We start from the raw sequence: 20,506 nt of genomic DNA, 5'->3' as shown, positions 1-20,506 counted from the left end.
CAAAAATCCCAAGAGCCAATATGCACAGTGACTCCACCCAAGCCCCTTGCAAATTCAACCGGTAATAAAAAGATAATATTGGGAGGATATCAGCATGCATACCCAGCCTACAGAGTTCACCAACCCCAACCACAACTCCACTCCGCATCCTGCCTTTTCCCAGATCTCTATGCTCGTCATGTGCTCTGTTGACCCTGCCTGAGCCACAGCCGTCCAAACCCCAGGGCAGACAAAATCAACAGATCTAAAAGAAGGACAGATACCCAGATGATTACCAGCCCTGGCTTCAGCTCTGTGGAGGAGGGAAGTCTGCACCCAAGTCTGTTCAACAACACACCCACTCCAAAAATGAATCTTAAAACTTTTTTGATACGGAACAGACAGCTTTTTTTCTGAGCTGCTAATGCTTTCCCATCTCTTTCCTTCTTGCTTACCATGGAAGGTGGGCAACAAATGATTAGCATTCCAAAATTTCCATTCCCGAGGACACGGCACCAAATGCCACATGCTGCATCCATCGCTACGTGTGACGAATGGGAAAGGGTGAAATCTTTGCCTGTGAATGACGGGCGGCTGCTCTCACGCAGGGAGGGAGACTCCAACGCCCCTAATCATGATGCTGACAGCACCACTGGCCTATAGAGAATACTGCCATAGACTACAATGGCAATGATTCATTATAAAGGGCTTTAGAACAGCAAGCCCTCCTTGTGCATCCCAGTTCGGAAAGGTGATTTACTGCCTGGCTTCCGTCTCCTGACTCAGAGCGAGGCGGGGCAGGCAACCTGGGGCAGACAGCCAAGGCTTGAACACATTGATTTGTTTAGAAATACAATTGTATCTTTAAATAAATCCATCTATTTAACTTGTGCAGGAATGTGAAGGAATATCAGGGTAGCGCAGCCCCAGAGCCCTAATGGAGAATCAAGTAGTTGGAGATCTATTAGTCGCTCATGAGCTCGTTGGAGAAGCCTGCAGTAGTCTATTTAAGAAAAAAGGGGGGCCGTCACTACAATTTTCTGCAGTTCAAAGGGAATACATGGAAGAATTTTTCTTATTGTCATTAAAGTATAGAAGGAGGAAGGAAGTGGGGATTGCCTGTGCAAAAGAACTTTGGAGTTTCAGGTTTTTCTCTATATATAGCTTTTACTGATCCTTCATTTTGCATGCAAATGGTTCTAAATTCTGACGCCCTCTGCTGTCATTTTTTTTTGGGATGCCCTAGCAACAGCCACTGATCCACCAGACACCCATTCACAATATACCCCTATGCTTATTCTACGGTCTCAGGCTGCCAGCTCCACCTCTGCAGATGCAACAGGTCCCGCCCATCAACTTGGCAGGCAACCTTCATTTAGGAGGAGTTCAACCACACCTCCAGAGCTCTGGGGAATAAATCTCAGCACAGAGTTCAGTCCTGTCTCTCTTCTCCACCTGCAGGTACCTCTCCTGAGATCCACAGAGCCTTCCTAAACACTCGGTCGCAGCCCTCCGGGTCGCACACGCCAGCAGGATGATCAAAGACGTGCACAGCTTGGTAAGCATGGGACTATCCACCACAGACATGAGAAGCAGGAGGGCTGTTCCTGTCTTGCTTTCATCTTGATGCAGCATGCTTGTTCACTTGAGGGTATATCAGCTGCTCAGGGCACCTGGCTGGCTTTACCATGTGTTTTATCCTTTGGGCTCCCTCACTATTCCTCCAGGTAAGGGAATGCTGTGAAGCCGCGTCCTGTTTCACAGTGGTGCATGTTCCTTCACGTAGGAGTACGTCTTGCAGTCGCCTCCTGTTTCATGTTGGTGCTTGTGACGCGTGCCTGTCACATCTCTCCAAAAGGACAGCAAAGGAGATGCTGGCAGTGGTGTCTCCACAGTACTGGCATTTTGCCACTTGGGATGCCAAGCCCTTTTCAGAATGAAGCAGCAAAGGCTTGCACTGAACGAGTTCTGTGTTCATGTCATTATGAGTTAATGCATACTTGGATCTGCTCAATCCCCTGAAGCAGTTGGCTACAATGAGTTTGGGTGTGCCTGGCACGGAGGTGTTCTGCGTTGATGTGCATCAAGCACCTCTTTTTACATTCCTGATGTGTCATTTTGCAAATAATTATAATTTGTTGTTATATACTATCTTATGCCGGGGCATTGTGACATTCGACCTGTAGATTGAAAAGGGTTTTCTGTAAGGAATGGGTTCAAATATATTGTTAGGGATTAATATTATGGCACATAAATACATTTTTGGAACTATAATACGTTTTATATATTAGGTTTAGTATAACAGAATGTAATATATCACGCGACAAGAGATACATTTGAGGATGGTATAGTCGAACATACAGCTCAACGTGTAACACAATAATACACAAACACGATTTCAGCCTGGACAGAGTACTCTAGTGGTCGCCTTCAATGTCCTGAATGATCCAATCAGGGTAGTTGAAAGAGACGATGTGCGTGTCCAGGCTCTGTTCAACATTTTTGCAAACTTCTACACATTGAAACACATACATTTAAAATCTTTATTTGGAAAAATTGTCTTAGATGCATGACTTTGAAATGATTTCCTTTTTGACTGATCATACTTGATGTGTAACTTCGAATTACGTTTTCTTGAATCCCTCCAAATTCTCTTGAAGAGTACCACAGGACTTTTGTAATATACCAGTGCCTTCTGGTGGGATAATGTATTCATTTGTTTTCATTTTTGGATTTAACGAATTAGTGCGAATCACGGCAAATCAATTGAATAAACAAAATACATGGCCCCAGGGCTATTGTGCAAAATTGTACACTTTATAACTAGTGCAAAAGAGGTTTGCAAGTGTATAGGGACTAGAGTTTAGCTGTTGCACCATGCAAATGAGGCATCTGGTATTTGTTTTTATTAAAGGTGGTGTTAAAATAAGAACTCCTGTCTATACCACCTCCATTTTGTCGCTTGGCATTTGATGTAATATCCCCTGTCATTTTTCTGCATGGCTTGACTGAAAAAAATATTTAGATTCAGAGTGGTCTCACACCAAAACAACTTATTTCACGGCAACGTTCATCCCTGAGAAAATAGGAAATCTCTAGGTAATGAAAATGTTTGAAATCCAAATAGAGAAATGTAATTTGTACTAAAAGTAATTCGCTTTTTCATCTGTTATTTTTTTTTGGGACTTTTTATTGAGTTTCAATACACTTAGCCCTGATTTAGATTATATCGGAATAGATACAAAGTCACAAAGGTGAGAGGATGTCCTTTCCACCTACTGAAGGTCCGCCCACCTCATATTTCTAATTTAAAATTCAATCTTGGGGTAAGCATTGGTGCAGAAAAGCAGCCCCTGCTGATTGAAATATGAATATTTGAATAATGAAGATCTGTACATATGTATCAATATTTGGCTGCCATTTATTTTTCACTTCCACACTAACATTAGGTGAACTCGTCAATTTGATACCAAAGTGTGAGAGGCTCCAAGGATGCGTTGTGGCAAAGAAAAGAGGATTGGTAGCAAAAGCAGTGTAAATTTCCCCCAGTGTGTATTTTATGCTCAGCTTGAATACCGTCCAGGAGTAAAACTCACAGGGCCTTATCATGAGTTTGGCGGTGTTGGAGTGGGACCGCCCCACTCCTGCACTGCCAAACCCATGTAGGAACCGCCCACCAGATCAGGAGTAAAACTCAAAGAAATATTGTTGATTGTACATATTCACCATTGCACCACTGGTCCTGGAAACAGGGACCTTTGCCTTATATTGGCAAGGGGCCTTTTATTTAGCTTTAGCTCATCACTAGAAAAGTGGATGCTATCTGAGAACAGTCCAAGATCGGTTTGTTTCACTACCTGATATAACACTATTTTTGGATTACATTTATTTTCAGTGGGTTGCAAATTAATTTAGGCTTTGCCTACAAACCAATTATTCGATTGGCTATTCTTCAAATGAAAGGCCTTGTCCGGGTTGAATCCCAACATTTATATATCTGCTCATTATTTTTCACCTTCGTTTGATTTGTGTATTCTTGCTAATTCTGTTTATATTTACTACAACGAATTTGCCCACTATCGTCCCACCCATTATTACTAACTCAAATTAAGGATATAAAAAACTGTTTAAAGCAGTACAGCATTTCTAATATACTGTGGTAATACCACCTGATTTGTGCTTTAAGTTGTTGCCCCTTGTTTTGACTAAACGTGTTATTGAACACTAATAGCCTGTATACAGTCATCGAAGTGTCTGCAGTTGAATCTGGGTGCGGTGACACAGTAATGTGAATCATTATATAAGATGAGCAGCTAGAAGTAGGTCTTTCTTCACTATCAGTGACAGCTGTACAGTAGCGGATTCTTGACTGCTCATAAGTGCTTACTTCTATTTCCATCAAATATTTTTAAATTGTCAAAGGACTAACTTTCTATGCTTCCATAATTTGAAAGTGGAGGGTACACTAATATTATTCTTTTGAGGAGCATTAATCTCGCAGTGAGGGCCAGTGATACACCATCTTGCCCAAGATGAACAGTAGGGAAGATGGAAGAGTGATGATAAACACTCTTGTGAATTATATTGCTGCTTTTGCCACTGAATGGTCTATATTTGTAATTTTCTCACTTTTCATTTATTATACTTACATTTTTGGGGGATTTTATTTCCTCTAATAAGAAGGCGCCATGTCAACATGATGACTGTTCTCTATTTTATCTAGAGGGCAACGAACCACTTTACTATGGACATGGTGTCTTCATGATATATATTTGTATTAAATTTACCCTTTAGGCATACTTTCATGTAATATGTAAGCCAATGTATTTACAAAAATAGAACAGTGTGTAACCATGTTATAGGCCATACACATACAATGTAGTCACCAATTGGGTCACCTATGGGCTGGATAACAGGGTTGTATTGTCAATTATTCTCATATTATAAACCAGATAAGGGTGAAAGGCTGAGTGTAACAGCCTCGATTTTAACCTATGGCCATAACATCAAATCCAGATTTCTGGAGTGGATGCATTAGTCCTCTGAACAATCAGACCCGGATAAAAAGGCATTTAGAATGGTTTGGGCACATTAATAGCTTAAAACTAATCAAAGCATAGGGAAAGGATAATGCCACGTACACCCTTTACCCAATCATGCCATCTTGATGTCCGGTAATCCTGGCGAATTAGCCCAGTACAAACCCATTTAATCACATTTTTGGAGTGGTTCGAGAACTTTTTAAGTTTATATTCTGTAGGCTGATCTGATTAAAAAAAATGGGATAAAAATAATTTTAGTCCTGTAGTAGTGTGCTTAACTCTCTCACAGGACAATTTGCTTGTTCGTATTGTACGTTGAAACCAGATTTATTTGGGCATTTTACATGAATCATCTTACTTCATAAATGTGAATTAAAAGTATTTGGATCCTTTAATATATCACTTATGTTTCGGCCAGCAACAAACATAGCTAAATACAATAAGTACATTATCAGAGATATTTATTGCCTACTCTCACATTTTATTACTTTCCATTACAAGATATCTCATACTTATCCTGACTTTTCTTTGCCTTAATTAAAAATCGTTTTTGAACCACAATCACAGATGATGTTACAAGTGACAATAAGTATTGCATTTTTGTACATGGCTTATATTGGAAACCTTCAGAGTGAATAACCAAATTGATATCTGGTCATGCATGTAGTCTGATTATATACCAAAATGGGTAAACACTGTTGTGATCACTCAGCATACAAACTCCCTTTCCCTTTGTTCCTCCGCCTCATCTGGATCTCTAGAGACCTGATTGTGATGGCAGAATGTTGGCTGTTGTTCTCACCAGCCTTCTACCATCTCGGGTCTGTGAAGATGAGAGGATGTGGGCGGTGCTGTGTCTGCACCAACCACCTATACTCCTGTGAGCAAGGGTGTTAGACTTGGCCCTCTCTGCACAATCACCTGCAAACATTTTGTCTTCACCACTCCTGTTTTCTTAATTTAGTTTTGTTGGCACTAGGACTCTGTGCACTTTACCTACCTCCGCTAACCAGTGCTAAAGTGTTTGTGCTCTCTCCTTTAAACATGGTAACATTGGCTTACACTCAATAGGCACATTTAATTTATTTATAAGTCCTTATAAAGTGGTACTACATGTGGTCAGGGCCCATAAATTAAATGGTACTATAGGGCCGGCAGCACTTATTGTTTCATCAACTAATGTAGCACTTTAAAACATATCTCAGGCCTGCCAGGGTAGCCTGTGTGCAGTTTTAAACCTCCAATTCGACCTGGCAAAATAAACCTTTTCCCTGGCCTACACCTCACTTTTTAATATATATAAAACACCGTTCAGGTAGGCCTTAAACAGCCCATAGGGCAGGGTGCATTGTATTTAAAAGGAATGCGGTGTTTTTAAATTTTACATCTCCTAGTAGTGAAAAAACTCCCAAATTCTTTTACCACTAGTGTGATACCAATCACTTCCATAGAATAACCTTATGTTACCTTATTACATTTAATTAGTGTGAATTTGTTATTGGGAACAGGTATACATGTCATGCTTAGATTTCAAAATACTTGTAAATAAAATCCACTTTAAATGTACAGTTGGATTTTAGGCCACCATTCTGCAAAGGCCACTTTTAGAAAGTTGCCATTTTCTCATCCATTTGGTGCTTGCAGCCTGTGTGCCTTTTTCACATGGCTGTGAATGTTAGGCATTTGGCATTTGTCTATTCTTCGCAGACAGTGAAATAAAGGGAGACTAGGTGTTGGCAAGATGGTCGATCCTGCCAAGATGGGAGGGGCGGAGCTGGTCCTGCTCCATTTACATTTACAAAGGGCTGCACAGAGCACACTCACAAATGCGCTTGAAGCCAGCCTTTTGTCACCATAGACTACTTGGAGACTGGGCAAAGGAAGGAACTTTCCACGAACCAGATGTAGAGATAGAGTAGATGTTTTCCCCACTTCAAAGGCTGACAACAGGTATGAATATTGGATGCTCAGACCAACTCTTTAGTGCACTCCTGGACCTGTGGACTACAGAAGAAAACTGTCTTACTTCTACAAGCGGATTGCCCTGCTGCTTGAGGCCTGCATTTTCTGCCCTGCTGCTGGAAGTCTTCACTGCTCCCTTCCTCCCACACTAACCTGAGTGACTCCAAGGGTCAGTTGGCTGGCCTCCTGTTCTGAGCTAAAGTGACATGACAAGCTCCAGAGGACTCCCTGCAACTGCCCAGCTGACCTGCTGCAACAGAGCCTGCCTGGACCTCCAACTGCCCAACCTGCCTGAGTCCTGCTGTCTTCTGCTAGAGTGTGTCCCATTTCTTGGATTTATGCTGATCATGGCACGGTGGTCAAATGTTGTGGCCTACTGGGAGCATCAATGGCATGATGGAGGTAATTCCAGGCCTAATGCTGAACTTGGCATGATAGTGGAACTCCCTGGTCTTCCATGTCCTGATGGTGCCCATGTCCTGATATAAAGCTGCTAGTGGTATAATGGTGGTATGCTTAGCATAAGATGAGCAACCATGTCCAATGCCAACATTTGATATAATGCTGGCCATGCATAAAAGTAGCACTGTTTGGTGTGATAGCGTCCATTGTGGCTTAGTTCTATTATGATAGTAATTTCCTGAATTTATGTGGCCATCCATGGCATGAGATTCCCCACCTAGGTGTAGTGTTGGGCCTATGTTAATAGTGATAATAATGGAATATTGTGGGTATGCTCTGCTAGAAATGGATATATGTGTGCAAATAGTGCTTCTTGATATTGATACATTGATGTTTGCACAGAAAACATATATTTACTAAAAATAGAAAGCTGGTATTTCAGGACAAAAATGTAGGTCTTCTTTTTAATGAAAAGAATTGTATTTTGTTTGGGGAATTTGTGTTTATTTCCCAAAATACAAAGAATGTATTTGATATCAAAATATGTATGTTTACATGAATTAATAAACTAATGTTTAGTGACAAAATTATTGCATTTACAAATATACAGATTAATAGGATACATTTGAGTGTCTGTCACTAATACTGTGTCAATTCACCATCTGTAAGATTAGTGTAGCAAATATGATTTCTGAAGTTGTCTAGTCTTTGCAAACTGAGTAACAGTAATGGTGTAGATGGTGCCTGAGCCTGTAAATCTGCCTGGCTGTAACTGCCCGAAATTGCAAGATTTGTGTATGTTTTTATTACACTGCACCTTCAATGAGATTTATTCATTATAGCATAGGATTGGTAATCTACTCGGAAGGGTTAGGATGACAAATTTAAGAAGTGAACTGTAGAAGGGGTACATCAATGCAATTGTAAATGATAGGCCATTTGAAATTACATTTTCTGTACGGTCTATACCACCTATGTGTTTAAACATGTTAAAGGGAGGTTCGTAAAACCTGTAAAAACTCATGTGGCCTGGATGGTACACCATTACTGTCATAAATTGGCCTGGCATATGCTGTCCACTAATTAAAGTGGGCACATTGCACCAGTCCAAACGTCCCTTATATATGCTTAGGTTAAAGACAACCTTTATAGAAAGCTATCCTAGTGTTAGCTGTGGAGAGCAGCCTTCAGGCTAAGTCTCGAAGGAATGAAAAGCAGCTTGTTTAACCAGAACAGAACCTCCTGAATGACCAAATGAAAGGAGAACCACACAAGTGTTATTATAAAAAGTATGTATTTATTACTAAACACTCTCTACTAGTCCAGGGAGAGACCGAACCATATACTAAGAAAGTGGTATAACAACCACAACTTTGATAGACACAGTGCGTAGAGCACGTAGAATTGCTGGGACCCCAAGGAACCACCCACAGGAGTGACACAGGGAGTCCACGGAGGACGGGTGCAGTGTGGGAACACAGACGCGTGCTCCGTACAACGCTATGGGAAAGTCGCGGTTGGAAATTTACAGTTTAAGGACATTTCGGAGAGGAGTTCAAGCAAACCCTTTGGAACATAGAAGGTTCTAAGGCCAGCACCCTTGTGAGTATCGAGGTATCCGTGTTACCTATCCCAGAGGAGCCGGGTGAATAGGGGTCAATTGGTGTCGGAAACCCTCGTTGTTTTCAATGGCATGCTGCAAAGAAGTACTGCTGCCGGGAAGATGAAAAGTGTCCGGTGGAATCCAAGCCTGGATCCGAGGTGAGAAGAACCTGAAAGCAGAGGGGGAAGAGTCTAGGTCACTTCAGAGTGACCAGGGGCATGATAGACGAATGCCCACAGATGTCGGATGCTTCAGGTGTGAAGATAGGATGCTTGACTCTGCAGCCACTGGGACCAGGAGATATCGACGATGACCAAAGTCCAGAGGTGAGCTGTCCCATGAAGAATTTTGAGTGCTGAGTGGTCAGTGTCCGGATTGAACACAAACAAGCCTTGCAAAGGCAACCCACGCGGTCAGAGGAAACAGGCTACGGTGTGGACCAGCAAGGTCCAGGAGACTCTCCAAGCTATGGGTAGTCAGGGCACGTCTAAAGCAACCAGGGAAGCCCAAGGAAATTCTAAGTGACCCTCACCAGGACCCACAGGTCAACAGACCAGGGATCGCGAAGGAACCTCAAGCTGAATCACAAAGCACCAGCCCACAGAGCACTCGTGGAGTGGAGGCTGGAGATCTTTGGTGGAAAGTGGTTGGGCAAACTCTGGGCACCCACCTATGGGAGGGTCAGGACAGAGGGGTGGCTACACCCATGTCCTTTGTCCAGTTTCGTGCCAGAGCAGGTGCAAATGGCTACTGCAACCAGTTTGAGCTGGACTATGCACAGGGACACCAAATGTGCCCCCAGTGCAGACTTTCTGGCCCTCTCAGAGTGCACCCACCCAGCCCCAATACACTAAAGCCTGTCTGGGAGGTGGTCACACCTCCCTGTGACAGGAAACCTATTGTCCGGCCATCCTCTTCTCGAGTTTCATCCAGCAGTAGGAGGGCAGACTCGTGTCTGTGGCTGGCAGCATCCATTTTGTTCTGCCCAGGTCGAGAAAGCTGGTACCGGGTAGACCGGTAACCCACAGTAGTGGTTCTAGAAGGGTGGAATCATACCTCCCACACCAGATACTGGTGTGGAGGTATGATTCCAAGGTGTTTGATACCAAACACAACATGTTTCTAAGCAGCCATTTTAAAGTTAGCATTTACCACGAGGTTATAATGCACTTTAAATATATATGGTTGGCTGCATCACAGACAACCCCGGAGAATAGATTCCGAAGGGTGCAGAGGGGCCCTACTCATGCAGGGGCACCCTCGCACACAAAACCCAGCACCCTACCTTCAGGATCGATAAGGCCTGCCATAGGGGTGACTGATGTGCAGTGATTTAGAAGAGATATAGGTAACCTATATCTAAGTAAGGGGTGCATGCACCACCTTACACAGGCTTCAGTAGCAGAACAGTAGTGTCAGTTTGAATGGTCTCTCAGGGGTGGCACAATACATGCTGCAGCCCCTGGGAGGCCTCTGGGGCACCTATGCCCTGGGTACATGGTGTACATATACTAGGGACTTAAAAGGGTACCCCAGAATCCAATCTGGAGTGTACCTAAAGTACATGCAATCAATTTAGAGCAGAAAGCAGCTAGACTGGGGTCCTGGATAGCAGGATCCCAGTCAGACTAGGGCGAAAACAGTGGGGGTAACCATAAGAGGCAGATCCTACTCTCCTACAATAACGTAATGGATTATTTCATGAATGCCTTCTCAAAGAATCGGGCTGATTTGTAAAATATGACTTGCTGCTATTTAATAGCCCTTTTTTATTTAATAAACACATTTACAGATTAAGAAAAGTGTTTCTGACTGATGTTTGGAAATACATTACAAATCGCTATTTGGAAAAGGGCATTTTGTCGATGTAACTTTCAAATTCCGATTCCTACTCTGAGGTTTGCGACTGTATTTCTGGCTGCAAACAATTGATCAGTTAGGGACTACCAAGTTCGAGTGGTATCTGATTCGCAATAAGGTAGAGGTTACCTTTGGATTATTTTCACTTTGTAAATGTTCACTAACATTTTAAGGAGAGTAGGCGATGGTCTACAGGACCGCTGCCAACTCTCAGTGAAACTTAAAAAAAAAGATTTTCTTTCCAACTGCAGTCTCGTTTCCTTTAAGGAACACAGGCTGCATTGTTTGCATTTGTCTTGCAGGCCACCATTGGTGTGATTGTGGCCATTTGCAGGGGAACACAAATTGCGACCTGCCTAATGAATATTAATTAGGCAGGTCGTTCTGCGACCCCCTGCTAGTTGGTATTTTGAGAAACTGATCTATTCTTACTTAGATCAGTTTGCAAATCCATGGGGCCTATTTACAAGCCCCTGCGCTGCCAGTCCATCACTTTTTTCATTTTAAAAGTGACTCACCGGCGGTGCAAGGAGTTTGTAAATAAGCCCCCACTATTTCTTTCACAAAAAGCTGGTGTGCAATCTGCAACCACGTTATGGGTATGGGGTAATTGTTGCGCAGGCCCTAAGTTCTGTTACGTTTCCAGCTAAGAAACTTGTCGGTGTGTGGCTCTGAGTCAGATCCTGGCAGGACAAGTTCTGCTGGGGCTGGTCTGGTTTGGTTCAGCACCCCTTCATCAAGGTGTATCACATGATGGGCGTGCTCCCAGCAGGAGAGAGAGAACAGGGCATGCTGAGGCACAGTCCAACCAAGGACCTGGCTCCTACAAAACAGCCCCTGGGTAGAAGCTGTGTTTTATTGAATGGGCGGGTGGAGATAAGGGCCGCACCATGAGATTCCAATCTGGGATTGAGAAACAAGCATTGTCTTTGTACAGTTGTAATTAAGTTGGCAAAGACCAGTAAAATGGGCTCTCAAGTGAGGGAAGTTTGAATTGAGGGGATACTTTTCTCCAAAAAGCTTCTTGCTTAGAAATTCTTTGACGTTTTGTATATGGTATTCTTAGATGTAGAACTAAATGTGCGATGGAGAAATCGAAGTCAGTGCCCTCAGAGATACACATGGCTGTGAAAGGGAGTATCAAAGAATTATCTAGACTGTGCGCTGTCGCATAGTGACACAAAGCACCACAAAGTCTTGAAAGATTGTTTACTTTCCAGTGCAAAATCGTGCCCTTTTTTCATTGCAACTAGCGATTTGCACTGCTATGTGCCACTTTGCATCAAGAGAACTTCACATGGGTGGGAATAGGTCGGTCTAGACAAGCACCAATGTTTTGTTGACCCAGCGCCCTACCTGCTAAACATTATCCAACTGGGCTTTTTGTCAAAAAATAACTCCTCCTTGAGGCAGGCACAACTTTGGAGGAATGCATGTATTTTTAAAGCCAATTAACATATTGCATGTGTGTTGCACTGTGCAACATGCATCCAATGTGTGAAATGTTTTAAAAATTGTTCAGCCAGTGTACTGGAAGGGTATCACAAAACATATGCTGGACATCATACAAACACTTTTGCATCATTGAGCAAAGGTGTGTGAGTGGCGCTAGGCAACCTGTGTGTGCACCAGTGCAGGGGAAGAGAGAAGCAGCTGGCCATGTTCAGTAAATGTGGCTCTGTGCTGCTCTCCCCCATGTGCAATGCAACACAGCAACTGCACTGCGTTACGCTATATTTTAGTACATTCCCCCCCCCAGATTCTCTCAAATCCACTTAAATTTAATAATCCTAGTCTGGCGCTGTCAATAATGTTGCAGCCTATGTGGGCAAATGAGCTAAAACATTGCTACTGATACTGGCATCATTGATAATTACTTTGAAAATTACCTGTCACTGATATACCTCCTGCAAAGATGGCCATGTTTACTTCAATACAAAGTAACAATGTTAAACCCAGATATTCTACTTCCCATCTTCTCTACCCTATTCATATAGATATTTAGCCGGAATAGCAATAGTGACAGCTACGCTCTGCGGGCATTGTAAATCTACAGAAAAAAATAAACTAAAAGGAGATGGAGAGTGACTCAGGATTAGTTAAACCTGTAAGTGGTCAAGAGATGCTGGTAGTGTTGGTGGATTGGGTGGTGAGTGTTGTGGGATTGGTAGGATGGTGATTGGAGCTTGGTCAGCGACCTTGATGTAGGTAGACAAGGATATGGGTGCTTCTGCAGGAGACTCACTTATGGGGATTAGCGGTGGTATAGAGTGACGCAAAGGATAAGAATTTCGGGTTGAAGGCTCTATAAAACTTTTCACACTAAAATAATCTTGAATGACAGTGTAAGGACTTTGGTTTATTGGTCCTCAGTATACAAGATGCAAGCATTTGTTGAGGTAGGAGAATGTAGGTTATACAATGCACAGACCAAGGAGCCAAGTACAATTAATCTAATATGTCTTCATTGTGCAGTGCATTCCACTATTCCTAGGAATCAGTTCAGCATACAGTAATCCTTGAAATGTGCAGAGCTGTGGTGATACAGCTGCACATAGTCCATGTCAATTCAGTTCAATTCAAGCCCTTTTTTCGGCATGTAGAAACTGCCATAAAAGTGCTACAATTATAGAATAATTCAAGCAGTATAATTCATAGAACAATAAAATCCTTTAAGATATCATCACATAACATACACAATCATAAGCCCTGGACAGAATTAAACATAATACATTTTCTTCAATAAATAGCTTTTTTTTTTCAAAAAGGGCAACCCTAAAACACTCACATTGATCATTTAGTGCAAACAGAAATGTCAGTGCATCTTTATGGTTTCTAATATTCTGCATAATAAATAGGGGTTTCAAATATTGACATCGCAACTCATCATAAAGCACACAGAATAAAACAAAAAATGCTGTGTTCTTTGCTTACTCATTCCATCACAGGGACAAGGGGTTTTGTCAGAGGTATAAGCATTCATCTTCGGAAATGCAACTAAATTATGCACCATACCATATCTAAGCCTAGTTAAAACATTTCGATGTTGGTTGTTTCTAACACACATCAAATACTCCTGACACCCCTCCTTTTCCTCTAGGGACATATACATTGCAATTTTTATTTTCTTTGTCTCTACACAAAGTCTAGCTTCAGACCTATGCATAAAAAAGAGGCCTTCATGTAACTCTTGGTTAATGCTAATACCTGGGATGGCTCCTCCCCCACTGCCAAATTAAACATAGACTTAAACGTGGAAACTATATAGGCCAACCATGGAACGCGAAAAGCATAATCCAGTTTTAAAATATCAAGTATAATCAGTTTGCTAAAGCTAGTTTCTTCTTTCATCCAGATGCAGAGCCATAGCAACAAGGGACAACATTAAGAGGAAATCCTCCAAATAAAACAGTCCCACCTCTTTATGCACAATCAGGGATGGAGCAGAAACAGACTAACAGAGCAGCCATTTTAAAAAGGTGTTTTCTTCTACTCGAAGACATTTGCTAGGAGTGCCCCAAATATGGCAGCAGGTAATACTTTAGCCTTGTAAATCTTAATCATTTCTTTAACAGGGCACTGACCTAGTTTAGATGAAAAATTAAAAATTCCCTCACAATTCCTGCTTAATTTAAGTTTAGCATTTGTTGCGCTCATATGCCAATACTTGTAAACTGTACCCCCACATAGCAAAATGTATTCACTCTGTTGATTAGGGAGCCTTCGATATAAAAGGGCCTACATTTATTTGGTTGTTTCCTACATATCATTTTAAAAGTCTTTTATTTATTGATTAGCATATTTTTAAATGCCATGAACTCACAGAAGACTACCATCACTTTCTGCATTACATTGGGAGTCCTAGATATTAACATGGCATCATCGACGTATAACAACACCGGAATAGGGCGCCGCCTTCTTTTGCATGACGAAGGTGAGCTGCATTTTGAGGGTCAGGAAGACTTACTCATGCCCCAAATGTGATGTAAGAGTAATATGACTCATATCAATACCAGTAGATTAGGGAATCACATAATGACATGACGTGTCTTCTCTGTATTCACTGCTTTGATTTTAGGGCATGACATGCTCATCAAAAAGCAGCAGCAGTGGATCCAATACTTATTTGAGTATCTTGAAATAGGTAACTTGGGCTGACATATGTATCATGCATACTAGAGGTTAGAATGCAGCACAATTACCAACTTCACCAGTGGATGTACTGTTATCTGTATTCTAGTATTGGGTAACAGATCTTCTAGAATGGCATGATGGACCTTCTAGACAGTTGTGACCTGGCCTTGGCATAAAAATGTTCATCTTGGAATTGGGTGGAATCCCTCTCTCTCTCTATCGGTGGTGGATGTTGGGTATATGTGAGTGTTGGGCTGCTTTGGATGGAAAGTCAGGCACATTGGCTTATACCTACTTAGTGGTCCAGGCTTGCACCCCAGTCAACTTTGAACTTTGTATTTTTTGCCTATAACTTAGTTTTGTCCCATTTGACTGACTGAAGTAGACAAATAGGTAGTAAGATCTGAGTCCACAAAGTTTGCTAAGGACACCTGAACATTTAGCCTTCAGCAACATTGCAACTTGCCTGTTGCGATGTAATGCCTAATGATGAACGATCTACATGCATACATACATACATACATACAACGAGGTATGGCCAACATAAGTAAGGATGGTGGTCTAGCATACATCCACCAGAATGTTTTATATCTTACCGAACTGAACTTTCATTTGAAGAGAGCAGAACTGAAATTAGGAAAGCATGAAGGCAGGTAACAGTATAAAAGCATCCTGATTGATGGATATTATCTATAATCATTATGACTAGGTTTTACTGCGTTGAAACATACATGTCAAATCCTAGGAGCTAGTTCTGTAAAGGATGAGCCCTATAAAGGTTGTTACATATTACATTAGTGTGATTCCCCCTCTCCCACAAAAGTTCACAAAGTGAACCAGTGCCAGCATGAAATTGTCTCGATCATCAGCATATACCCAAATAACAATTATCTCTGCCATTATGCTGCAGAGTATTAGCTTTCAATGCCAGTGTTAGCTGAATTAGGTGCACAAAACACAGAGTGCAGGAGAATGAACAGAAACAGTAAAGCAGCAGAAAAAATATCTCAGAGGTTTAATGCACCTGCTGCAGAAAATTATGAGCCACTGAATGCAGCTAGTTCCAGGACACTCCGATCAATCTGAGCTACTTAGCTTGTGTTGTTTGTATGCAATAACAGACCACGGGTGGATGTGGTAGTCAAACAATGATGATAGTATTTCCAATATATAGTTATTCATAAACCCACTAATACATTTTCAGCATTACCTCCACTCCCTTTGCTCAATTTTAACTCCTCGGTTATTCTGCCCTTTGATCTTCAGCCTCAAAGAATATTAGTTGTTCTCTTTGGATTTTGTTTGATAATATTAAACCTACATCCACTTTACGAGTTAGAATGAAAACCAAAACCCATTGCTAACGTGATTAACTCCAGGTTTAACTCCGAGTCCGAGTGTTTATTTTTGTCACCCGTTGATTTTAGAACTAGACCTTATCCCACCAGGGCAAAGGCCACTACGGTTTTTACCACAAGTGCAAAAATTAATATGGTAGATAACCCACAAACACATTTGTTCAAGTGCAAAAATCTTGATTAATTTAACAGAGGAGCTCATGCAACCTGATTACAAGTGCAGTGAATAATTAGCAGTGAGAAACTGGAATATTTTTTGGGGTGGGTGACTACCCACCTAAAATAATGGTCACAACGTTTGTTAGGGTGAACTCTCGAAGTCACTAAATGAACCTGAGCTCCAAGGACTTACGGGAGGCACTTAGAGACTCACAGGGTGCCAGGTAGGGGCCAACAGGAGGGTCTTCTCCAGGTCCGGTTACCACTAATCAACTGGTCAGTTGCAGTATAGGCAGTAAAGCCCCCTTGTAAACTATTTTCTCCCTGTAGCTTTAACAGGCCACCAGCCTTATGGCCCTTGGAGTCCACTTTTTTTTTCTGCGTACAAGAAAGTGAAGGTCCAGGCCTTCATGGTTCTTTTCAGGCTGCAGACAGCAGGTTCAGTCCTCTTCTAATCTTCCTCAGGTCCAGGACTGTTCTGGAGAGGGTGCCTTGAAATGCCACATTTATGTCTGGCACAAGATAAATGGGGATGATTCCAAGGTACAGCCTGACCAATAAAGTAACAGGTTTTGGGGTCAAACCTACTTACTTTGGGCAGTTTCAAGATGGTGAAAGTCTTCCACCACACTAAACCTGGGCTCTGTGGGGGGGGTTGGAGGCGTTGGTATGTGCATGTGTGTGTGTTTGTGTGCGTGTGCGTGTGTGTGTGTGTGTGTGTGTGTGGATGAGGTGTACTATGGTAATCCAGAGCCCTCCCCCTGCAGATATACATGAATTGTTTTGTCATCCTCTGTCCTTTACTTTTAAGTGTGCCACCACTGTTTATGTAAAACTCAGAGGCAGAAGACTGGTAGAATAAAAGTAGGATTTGAGCAACCGGACAGTAGATACATACACATTTATTGTAGCATCTTGTTTCTCTTCCTTTGAAGTGTTATATGTAAAACCCAGCAGACCTATGAAGCAGGATTTGACATTCAAGCAGGATTTAACACTGCAGTGTCACAGCTACACTCTGCATATTCTCTCCTGCTCAGAGGAGTTATATGCCCATCCATATCAGCCTCTTGTTTGCTCCTGGAAAGCATTTCACACCTTTTCCACATCTATACAAATGCTAATTACTGACTGGCAGAAGTAGGAGAGCAATTGCACATTTTGCCTCTAGGTACTTAAGGAAGGAAAAAGGCAACTTCCTAAAAGTTACTTTTCCTTAATATTTATTCAAAACCTGCATTATGAAAACCTCGTATTATGGCAGGAAGAATGAAGTTGTACTGGGGAGCAGAAAGAGAACCCTCCAACCCTCAGGTAACTACACACAGGAGAGTTTCTGGGTCATTCCTCAGGAACAGCAAGCAAAGAGCAATCAGTTGTGACTTTAGGTTTGTCATCGATAATGATTATGCCATACGTAATATGGTCAATGATGTCGGTGACAATGAATTTTCTGGTACCATCTGTGCATATAAATGAAAAATCATGCCCTAGTTACAATAATTAGCAATAGATATAATTATATGCTTCAAATGTAGATAGAACTGTAGGATTATTTACATGTTGACACATAAAGCCATGGTACACATTTAGCAATAGGAAATGTCGTTATTTTTAAGTCGCTTAGTCTTTATGAAAATCACTTTTTATAGTTGCATTTCCCATTTAAAGTTTCAGAGGAATATTTGTTCTTTTTAGAACAAAACTGCTGGAACTAATTATACCAAACCTGGTATGAACAAAAAGGTTGGTCCAACATTGACACTTTGCTTGTGTTGGTATAAACATGATCAGTACCTTTCTACTAGCAGCAAATAAATGAAAACAGAAGATCATATTTGTTCAAGACCTAATGGCTCCAGTGATATAAAAAGAAACATTTAGAATTAATTTGTCTTTTGTTCTTGTTTTCTGTTCCCTTTCCTTTCCAACAGAGTCTCAATGGTCTTTAGCCTATTGCTTATTAAAGCAGATCTTAGTGTATCTCAAGAGGTCTTTGGATATAACAATGGCTGAATATAAAACCTGGCCTGTGTTAAAGCAGAAGATGTTTTAGAAATTATACTGTACCCAAGGGAGATGCTATTCCTGAAGCAAGATGATTGAAACCCAACTAATCCCAAAGCCAGTAATTTCACTCGCAACACCAGTTGTCCATTATGCTTATTTCTTCAATAGAATAAGTCAAGGCAGTATTCATAAAACCAACTCTAACAAACATTGGTGAAGCTAATAGGTCTTGCTATTTTTAAAGAAGCAATCACATTCAGATTCTCATGCACTTCAAAAGCTGCAAACAGCACTTTCCCAATGCAGGATACATTATCTTATGTCATTACCAGAGGCCACTTAATTTAGACACAAATACTTTGTGTGGCGTGCTGCAGTATCTTAAACCCTTGCTAGACATCCCATAGGCATAACTTGACCATTTTTCCACAAATAAATATATTTGCATTTAACCAATGCTTTTCTTTTATATTGATGAAGCCTGTGCAGCTTCCCAAATGTTTTGCAAAAGCGATGACAAAACAAAAAATGCCGTGACAAATCCAAAAGGCTGGTGGCCAAAACAGACTTACTGAATTTGCTAATGCATTTTAATACTGAAACCAATCTCAGTCTTGTATTGTGAACGTTTTTAAATAGTTCATTTTATAGGGAAGAGATGTATGTCCAAAAGCACAGACTTTATGCAAATGCCCAAGTCCAAAAGGCATTTCTGAAAGCAAATATGACTCTAGTGCTAGAGTTCCAAATGTGTCCACTTGCCCACTTGTTAGATACAGTTATTTAGACACTAGGCACAGGACACAGTGGGAAAAGGCTACTCAATCTCTCTCCTTGGTGCTTATGATACATGCACTGCAGAGGTGGAGGTAGGGTACGTATGATCGGAATGGCAATGTAGGTATCCAAGGCTAGCTATGGTACTCTTGGTGTGATAGGTTAGGTATGGTAGGTGAAAAGGTTAGGAAAGATATGTGATAATAAGGTTAGACATGGCAGGTAGCTTAAGTATGATAAGTTACGCATGGTAGGGTGGTTAGGTATGGTAGGATAGCTATTGCAGGTATGTTAGATTAGGTAAAAGTGATTACGTATAATAGGTATGGCAGCGGGTGCCTTAGGTTAGGGATGGGTGATACATAAGTACGTACAGTAGGCAGGGGTTTTTGGATTTGGTAAAATTGATAGATTAGGTATTGTAGGTGAGGCATGGGAGGTACAGACATTCTAGTAAGCTAATTATGGTACATGCGGTCAAGTACGTAAAGTATGATATTTGGTGTAGATAGTTTAGTTACAGTAGCCTAGGTATGAGTAAGTATGGTAGATACAGTCGAAAAAGATGATTATTTTAGTATGGTAGCTTAGCTTTGATATAAGTGGGTACATATGGCAGGACATAAAAGTTTTGTCTGATATTTAAAGGTATGCACTAATAAATCATTTCCTTGACGTGCTGCTTACAAATTATAGCATTGTTAATGAGAAGCACAAATGCATACTATTTGTAATGAAATGCACATTTTTTCCATAGAGATATGAGGCTTATTTCCATGTTGGTGTGTTTCCACATAATAATCTTAAACATACTCCGAATTATGATGATTTAAAAGGATGACTTGGCTGAACAGATTGCATCAGCAGAACTATGCCATACTCTCAAAGAAGGTTTTTTGTAATAGAGACAGAAAATGAATTGTGCTTTGGTTGCATGTGCGGAAAGTAAAGGCAAACCCAGCATAATATTACATAATATACCATCGTAACAAAGGGCCAACATGTTTGTTGGTCTTTAAGAAAGACTTTGGCCCTTTGCTTTGTAAAAATAAAGGCACTTAAGTGAAATTAGTGAATGGCACTGTGCCTTCATTTTATGACATGCGTAGTCACCTAATCTGCCAGTAGTAAAGTTGTAAATCAACAACTAACTTTCATTGTGGCAGCAAAGTAAATACATCAAAGAACACAAACGGAATCATGTTAGTCATCAGGTTGAA

The 20,506-nt window shown here is 41.2% G+C and overlaps 1 protein-coding gene across 1 annotated transcript in view; it reads left to right on the top strand.

Moving 5' to 3' along the window:
- Nucleotides 1–1,352: 1,352 nt before the first annotated feature.
- LOC146862127 (thioredoxin-like) overlaps nt 1,353–20,506 on the top strand; it is a 64,869-nt gene continuing 45,715 nt past the window's right edge. Inside the window, exon 1 of the mRNA XM_085641317.1 lies at nt 1,353–1,537. Within this exon, the coding sequence (XP_085497443.1) occupies nt 1,514–1,537 (24 nt within the window). The 5' untranslated portion in view covers nt 1,353–1,513. The remainder of the gene's footprint in view (nt 1,538–20,506) is intronic.

This window comes from Triturus cristatus, chromosome 2_2 (assembly GCF_964204655.1).
Source record: "Triturus cristatus chromosome 2_2, aTriCri1.1, whole genome shotgun sequence".
Classification (NCBI taxonomy): domain Eukaryota; kingdom Metazoa; phylum Chordata; class Amphibia; order Caudata; family Salamandridae; genus Triturus; species Triturus cristatus.
The sequence above is the reverse complement of the archived record's forward strand: the minus strand, read 5'-3'. Positions and strand labels throughout refer to the sequence as shown.